At 35.8% G+C, this 8,973-nt stretch overlaps 1 protein-coding gene across 1 annotated transcript; it reads left to right on the forward strand.

The window, feature by feature from the left end:
- Positions 1-6,736: 6,736 nt before the first annotated feature.
- Positions 6,737-8,014, forward strand: LOC150101573 (BET1-like protein). The gene has a single exon (XM_090400694.1). The coding sequence runs from the start codon at positions 6,737-6,739 to the stop codon at positions 7,064-7,066; it is 330 nt and encodes a 109-aa protein (XP_090256820.1). The 3' UTR covers positions 7,067-8,014.
- Positions 8,015-8,973: the final 959 nt, after the last annotated feature.

Genomic DNA, 8,973 nt, shown 5'->3' on the forward strand with positions numbered 1-8,973 from the left:
GTATTGTTGATGACAGCTGATGAGCTACAGCCAAGGAGAATAGAAGTTGAATTGCAGGATAGAGAAAAGAGCACATTTGAGGCCATTTGGTGTGAGATTGTGGCTAGCAGAACTAAATATACAATTGGGTGCTGCTATAGACCAGGTGATGGAAAAGATGGTGGTGACAGTATGCACAAGCAAATAGAAGAAATGAGTGGAAGGAGGGTGATTATTATGGGAGATTTCAACTATGGTCGCATTCATTGGAGTGAGGAGAGGACACACGGGAGGAAGGAATTGGATTTTATGCGGTTATTAAGGGATAACTATCTGCGACAGCATGTAATGGAAAATACTAGGGGTCAGAAAGTGCTTGACCTAGTAATTACATCTGAGGATTTGGCTGTAACAAATATGACCACATTGCCACCAATCGGTGAGAGTGATCATAGGGTCTTGACTTGGGAGGTGGCTAAAGGTGTAGAATTTTCAATTAAGACAGGGTACATGTGGAATTATCGAGCGGGAAAGTATGACAAGCTTAGGAGTTTGATTGGCTCAGTGCCATGGCATGTACAACTGCAAGGACTAGAAGTTGATAGTGCATGGGAGGTAGTTAGGAAGTGCTTGCATGAAGCAATGGCTGACTGTATACCTAGAGTCCGAATAATAAATTAAGTAGAGGTTAAATGGATGAATAACACCATTAAGCTTGAGCTGAAAAAAAGAAACAACTATGGAGGGAATTTAAGGAGAAATGTCACCTTTCTCCTTAAATTAGGGTGACGAGTGTGGTAAGAAAAGCAAAAAAGGATTACGAAAGAACATTGGCCATGCAGGCTAAAGAGAATCCTAAACAGTTTTTTAGATATGTAGCAAGTAAAAGGAAAAATGTACAAGGCAGAATGATTTTAAAGAATGCCGATGGTAGGGAGGTAACTGAATCAGTTGAGATAGCTGAGTTACTGAGTGAGCACTTTGCAAGAATATATCATCCAGGTGGTGACATTGCAGAAACGAATAAACCAGTAAATTATATGGGAACTGTGGTGAATGAAGTGGAGGTGAGTAATCTATTGCATAACCTCAATGTTAATACATCTGTGGGATTGGATGGTATACCAGCTCGTGTAGTACGAGAAGCAGCTAAAGAATTGTCAGTACCCTTGACCATTTTGTTTAATTTGAGTCTCGGGTCCGGGTTAGTCCCGAGCGGGTGGAAGGAGGGGAAAATAGTTCCACTGCATAAAGGTGGTTCCAAGACTGCTGTTTTAAATTACCGACCAATTAACATATCAGAAATCATTGTCAAGGTCTTAGAGAAATTAGTCAAGAAAAGAATACAGGATTGGATAGATGAAAATGGGATATTGTATGGGGGACAACATGGTTTTGTGAAGGGTAGATCATGCCACAGTAACTTGCTCACGTTTTATAACACAGTGATGGCTGAACTGGATAGGGGTAATGGGTTTACAGTGATACTACTGGACCTTGCCAAGGCCTTTGATAGGATACCACATGGAACCCTAATCAGTAAACTGGAGCAGATGGGGTTAGATATAGGGTTGGTGAGATGGATAGGATGGTGGTCGAAGGAGAGATACCAGAGAGTGGTTTATTCAGGAGTGGAGTCAAAAAGACGTCTTGTGACTAGTGGAGTGCTGCAGGGCTCTGTTCTTGGACCACTGCTTTTCAATTTGTTCATCAATGATATTGGAAACGATTTGAGAGGAAGTGTTCACTTGTTTGCTGATGATGCAAAGTTGTGTAGAGCAATTGCGAGTGCACAGGATGTCAAAATTTTATAGGATGATTTGGATAGTTTGAGGACTGGGCTAGGAAAAATGGATGTCAGTTTAATGTGGCAAAGTGTAAGGTTATGCACTTTGCGGTGAAAAGAACAGCAGCAGTATATCGCATTGATGGAACCATACTCCAGGAGATTGATGAGGCCAGGGATTTGGGAGTGCTGGTGGATAGGGAGTTGAAGTTTAGGGGGCACATTGCAAAAGTGACTAAATCAGCTCACCAAATCACTTGGCTTATGAAAAATACTTTAACATGCAGAGACAAACAAGTTGTTGTTCCTCTGTATCGAGCCTTGATAAGACCCCATCTGGACTTCTGTGCCCAGTTATGGGCACCAGGGTTTCTTCGTGATGGGGAGGAAGTGGAGAGGGTCCAGAGACGAGTGACCAAGATGATAGCAGGACTGTGGAATGAACCTTATGAGAATAGGTTGAGGATTTGTGGGTTGCAGAAATTGGACGATAGGCGAAGGAGGGGTGGTATGATTGAGACATTCAAATTACTGAAGGGTTTCTATAAGATTGATCTAGAAGATATTTTTGAAAATATGACTGGTGGTGGGAGGACTAGGGGCCATGCATGGAAGCTGGGAAAGAGCGTGGTTGACAAGGGTGTTAGAGCTAGGTTTTTTACTTGGAGGGTGGTGAATGAGTGGAATAAGCTTCCAGAGTCTGTTGTGGGTGCTACAACCGTGAATGAGTTCAAGGCAAGATATGATAGATACTGTGTGAATGTTGAATAGTTGTTCCAGACATGATGTTAGGGCCTCCCTCGATGAGTCTGTCGACTCCTTGGAGTTTCCCTGAACAATAATAATAATAATAATAATAATAATAATAATAATAATAATAATAATAATAATAATAATAATAGTTTTTGAGAGGGGGGTTGTCATTGGTTTGTGTGTGTGTGTGTGTATGTGTATGTGTGGTGGGGGAGAGAGAAACAGGAATTGCTCTAATTTTCATTCTCGCTATAATATTTATATAGTGCCTGTTTCAGCTCTCTGTATGTTCATATTAATAATAATAATAATAATAATAATAATAATAATAATAATAATAATAATAATAATAATAATTCCAACAAATATATTGTGATACTAAAAGAACCATTGTTTTAGTAAAAAGGATGGTTCTTTTTACTAAAAAGAACCATTCTTTTTATTAAAAAAAAATGAGATCAGATCAATTCCAAGGGCTCCGTGCCAAATTGTGATTCAAAATATTTGCATTAGGTTCAAAAAATGTATAGAGCTAAATGGAGGTCGCCAGAACATATGGTATAACCCCTGAAGTAGCAAGTATTGAATGGTATAATTTTTAAAAGTTGTGGGAAACTTATTTATCTATATATAATAAAGAAATGGCGAATCCATTTATTATCTAAAGGGAGTAGGCAGGACGGTATAGCCCTACCGAACTTTTTAGAGATGTATGCAACGAAACTCCCCCCGTAGCGTATCGCAGGTAACTAGCCCAAGACGAGAAATGATTTTAATTGGCATTCGAGTAGAGCAGACAAATACTACCAACTAACGAGCACTAATCCTAACGCTATGTATTATTTAGCCTGATATAGTGTGAGTTCTACGGCCTATTTTCTTCAGTTATGAGATGGAAAATCCTAGTTTCCGCGAGTAAAAACATATTTTCCCATTTAGGAGATCAATTAAGTCGGGAACCGGCAGAAGAAAATCTTATAAAAAGTTTATCTGATAAGCGACTAGTATCGAACTCAATGATCTTTCATTGGGATGTGTAAAGCTATTGGCATTCGAGTAGAGCAGACAAATGCTACCAACTAACGAGCACTAATCCTAACACCATATATTATTTAAATCCATAGCGTTAGGAAAGTGGAAATAGAAATGGCATTTCCAGATCCAGCGCAAGAAAGGTCGCCATTTATTTATATTATATTCAGTTTTCGTTGAATTTGAATTAAAAACTGTGTAATATTTGAATTTTCATTTTTTCGCTTATTTTTTATTGTTATTTATTTTTGCCATACTGTACTACTACTACTACTATCTAATTTATCTATCGTTTCGAGTCGCCAGTCTATGTTCTCAATTGATTATCGATTCCCGTCCCTTAACTCAAATACCAACTTGTCATGTTATATCACAAGTTGATATTAATCGAATACCAAGTTGGTAATAATCGAATAAGAATACAGTTTTAGTCGACCAAGAAACAAATTGTCATATCATCCTAATTTCTTTGATATCCAGGCAAATACCTACTAAGAGATTACATCACGATTGTGTGAAGATCAGACATTAGGTGAGAAGCTCGGTCGGTTCGTCACATTCCTTAGATGGCTGTCTAGCGATCTGCTCCTAGTTATTTAGCTTTGACCCTAAGTGACTACCTCTAATGTCAGTCTTCGTAAAAAAATTAGTTACCGCCTTTTTACTCCCGTATAGAGAGTAGTATATGGGGAAGTTCCCGTAATATATGTTCAATCTCCACCGGTAGCCAATCACAGATAGCTAGCCTCAAACTATCACTAATTATACATCGTCTTCGGTGAAGAGAGGCGGCTGAGAAGTGCCGCCATCTCGTTGTCCCTATTCCTAACACTGTTTTTACAGCACGAAAATAATGTGGGATCTACGGTTGATATTCTTGAGTTTATGAGGCGAAAAACCAGCTTGCCGTGCCAGAGATCGACTATCTCGGGAACTGGTCGAAAAAGGTTAAGTAAAAATTCCTCTAGTTGGTGACTAGAATAGAACTTTCGACTCTCCTCTCTTTGGGCGGTCTAGCGCTGTGAACAACACACGCAACTTCCACTGAGCTACACGGACCCAGACTCTTAGTGATATCATTAATAATTTCCTGACAGCTTGCTTCTATCACTGTTCTATTTTCACACCCGATATACTTTTATATTTCCTCTTTTATTGTGTATTTTTATATTTCTCTCCTGTCTTCTTCCTTCTGTGTGCCTCTGTTAATGTTTATCTGAATTTCCGTAGAGTAAAATCAAAGAAAGAAGGCAATATGCATTTTGTATATATATCTTTCGAATTCCAGGTGTGGGACTTTGAACCAATACATGTTTTCTTTATCTAGGATTTTCATACTGTATATGTCAAATCTCGATTATTATTGTGAGAGAATTGAAACTACAAATAATTATTTTAAACTAATTTATTCTTGGGAAAAATTTAAACCTATGCTTTCTTCTCCCACATGCATTTTCTTGTACATGGGAGAGTGTGAGAATTCCAAGTTTGGTTGCCAGCCTGGTTTTTTAAGCAGACACCATGTCTGCTTTCCAACCAACATTTGTGGAAGTCATTTCATGGGAGACAATCTGTGAATCAAATTGAGATTTCTCTTATTAGAGTCCTATACTGTGTTAGGGTTAGGGATTACGAGATGATGGCATTCGTCTGCGTCTCTTCACCAGAAGCTGTCTATAATTAGCAATGGTCTTGGGCCAGCTATCTTTGATTGGCTGCCAGTGGAGGTTGAACTTTCTCTCAGTCTCCAAAAATGAGATAGGACTAAAACAACCTTGCCTGTGAAAGGCTTTAACCACCTTACCGGCCATTAAAGATCAAATGCGCATCCTCAAAAGCTTCGTATCCATCATAAATTTCAATGTAATATGGTATTACAATTTTAATATGTACTCCGCATCCATGGAGATGTGTATATATCCTGGCCGGTAGCGGGGTTAATGGATTCTGCTTTTTTTTTTTTAATATTATTTTTTTATGCCAGAAAGAAATCAAAATTGATCATTATGCAGTAGACGTTAAGAATTCTACATACTCAGCTGCTAATATCAATACTGAAGGTGTATCTTACAAGAATATAACACAAAGATTGGCAAGAGCAAATATTGCTTTCAGAAGATTGAATAATATATGCAAATCATCCAATTTTAATTAAACCAAAATAAATATCTTCAATAGAATGCCGAAGCCATATTATTATATGAATGTGATATATGAAATCTGACAAAGAAATAGGAAGCTCAATTAAATAGTTTTCAAAAAAAAAAAAAAATCAGCTAACACCTTTTTATTCCCGTATACGGGAGTAAGTGAGTCCATTTAGCCCTATCTATATAAAATATTAGAAATATTTTGGTACACCACATATAACAAATGATGAATTGTATAAACAGACAAAGCAAATGAATAGCACCGGTGATAAAAGGATGCAGTTGGAAAAAAATTGACATGGAGTGAGAATGGACAGAGGAGAGGTTTCAAGGGTAGTTTTGCATAGATCCCAGATGTGGAAAAAGAAAGAAGGAAAAGTTTAAACTAACTTGGCAGAGAATGACGAAAAAGAAAAAAAAGTATAGTTGATTGAGAGTGCTACAGAACAGCGAAATTAGTTGGAAATGACAGGGTTAACTGGAAAAGACGGATCTTTGTCTTATCTGTCAAGGGCACGAAGAGGATATGTAGATATCTCATTCGTGAGCTATTGGTCTATGGTCTTTAAAGGGTGGTATTCACATAAAAAATGCTCCCCACCAAAATAAAATAGAGAAAAAGAACAGCAAACAAGAGGAATGAATCAGTAGGTTGGGAAGGAATGGGGTCGATTAGTATTAAGCATTTTTAGCAGTGACTACATAATATAATATTCCTATTTCATGTTTTCTGCCTATGAGAAGGAAAGCGGCATTGTGGATTTGAATTATTATAAATATTATTAAATAATATCCAAGTTTGATTTCAAGATTATACACATAATAACTCATGTCTATTGATATTGAGGATATTGTAGATTTATCAGTATTTTATAGCTAAATGGAAATAATCAGTTTAAAAGTTTAGAGATTTACCAGAGTTGTGAGAATATAACCACCGTATTTTTTAATTCTTTATTATTATATATTTATTATTTTTTCCTACACCGTCCGTGTTACTTAGGTGACGTGGCTGCTGCACTATGAATCAATGAAAATGGCTACGTCTAGGAATGGTAAATTTGTTGAGGACACTCAACTTGAAGTACAAAATCGCTATCTTACTGAGGACTTGTCTTCTAAAGTTGCACAGCTGAAGAATGTAGCGTTTGATATTGAAGAAGAAACTAAAGAACATAACAGGCTTTTGGATAGTATGTCGACAGACTTTGAAAGCGGTCATGGGTTACTTTCGGGCACCTTTAATAAGATGAACAAAATGATTAGTGCTGGAAGAGGAAATCGCAGAGTGTTATGTTATGTTAGCATGTTTGTGGTGGGAATATTTGTAATATTTTATTACTTAGTTTCAAGAATAACAAGGTAATGTTAGAAGGAATGGGGATAACCGAAGTTAATTTTGGGTATTTGTGCGTCATGATTAGTGACGTATTTTCATCTAGTAATAATTGCCATACAATTTGAAATATTTTCTTTCACGTGGGGAGGTTGATCGTTCTATTTATGAATATAGAGTTTTTGAGGGGCATTACTTTCTAAGTCATTCGCGTCATTATGATGCGAATTGGCTGTTTGCATGGATTTAATTTCAATCTCCATATCCATCTTGAATAGCCCAGTGTAATTATATATATAAATAGGTTAATATTACTATATTTGACTTATTAACCTACACGATCAGATTAAAACTATTAAGTTATATTTACGAACAGGAATGTGTGATCTACAAACAATATGAACTAGTTAAAAAAAAATCAGTGTTTCTCATTCACACGCTAACGAATTATATTAATTAGTGCTTAATCGTTGTCCTTTTTCACGGATATTCTGTGCTCGAATGTATTATAACCAAAGACTGTATAGTGACTCGTATGGAACTGATCATTTCACTGTTATCTTAAATATTTACGTTATGAAAATATGACAGAAATAATAACAGCATTCTGGGTTTATATGCATAATTTACGTACATTGTGATAATTCTAATTCTGTATAATAAGATGGAAATTCTTCAATCTGTATATGACTACTGCCCTATTGCAGCTGACTTCATAAACCTAAATGAACAAGAGATTAAGGGTAGTACCAGTATAATAGATTTAAGGTGGTGATATTGTAACAAGCCACATGAATGTAAATAATCTTTTCTTATAAAAGTCAAATGTCATTCATTATTTTGATTTAATGTATTTAAATTCATTTCAAATAGTGATTTTGTTTTCATGTAGTCACTGAAGAACCTGAAGATTTTTGGATCCCAACGTATATGTAATCAATGAAAAATACTTTGAATTTTAATAAATTAATTTCAGAACAAAGATTAATAATGCATAATTATAATTTGAACAATGTAGCCCAATAGATTTTGTGATTTTCAGTATTCTATAGAGGATCTGTAGTAGAGACAAGCAATGAATGTCCAATCTTATTCATCCAGCTAAATTCAACTTGTCCATGTTTTTTAAAATATTTAAATATTGCTATTAGATTCATAGTTAAGTGGGTTGTATAAATAATCATTTTGGTTGTCTGTTGTTCTTCCCTCCCCCTCACAAGCTTTTTATTTGGTCATATCCAGTTGAAAACATGAAAATCTCCAAGCTACTTGAAAATATCTATTCATTTGAGGATGGTTCCTATTTGAACCAGAATTTTTACTGTATTCACTAATCAGTGAATCCTCTAGAAAACTTACTTACTCAAAAAAATGTGATGCTAATTTAAAATATGTGTGTTTGTCCCTCAAGGTCTAAAAAAAAAAAATGCATCCCTATTTTGAACAGTATGAGTTTTCCCTAAAGAAGTGATATTTAAGTTTATAGTGAAAAAAGAAGACTTAAAATTGATATTCTTTCTTTGTGGTGGTTCTGAGGTTGAAACACTATTGAAAGCATATTAAGTGGTAAACTGCATTCTCAGACGTTGAAAAGCCTATTCTGGGAAGAGGAAAAGCAAGGAAAAACTGCTGCATTTCTGACATTTTACAGGAAGTGGCATTCTTATTAGTAGAAGTGATATTTTGGAAAAAAAAAGTTTAACTTTGGAAAACTGATGGTAAGATAGGTTTCAGATATGCTAATTATTAGAAAGCTCTGAAAGTTAACATTCCCTATAAGCATTTAGAATGTTAGAATTTTGGGAATTGTAGATATTTGGCAGCAGTGAAATCTGATATTCTCCAGTGGTGTAAACTTATGTTGCAGTTATACTGACAATGTTACATTAATGAGAGAATTGCGTATGTATAGTGGAAGAGTGTTTTGAGTAGATTCT

Source organism: Typopeltis vanoorti, chromosome 11, assembly GCF_054136105.1.
Source record: "Typopeltis vanoorti isolate ZY-2024b chromosome 11, IOZ_Tvanoo_1.0, whole genome shotgun sequence".
Taxonomy (NCBI): Eukaryota; Metazoa; Arthropoda; class Arachnida; order Uropygi; family Thelyphonidae; genus Typopeltis; species Typopeltis vanoorti.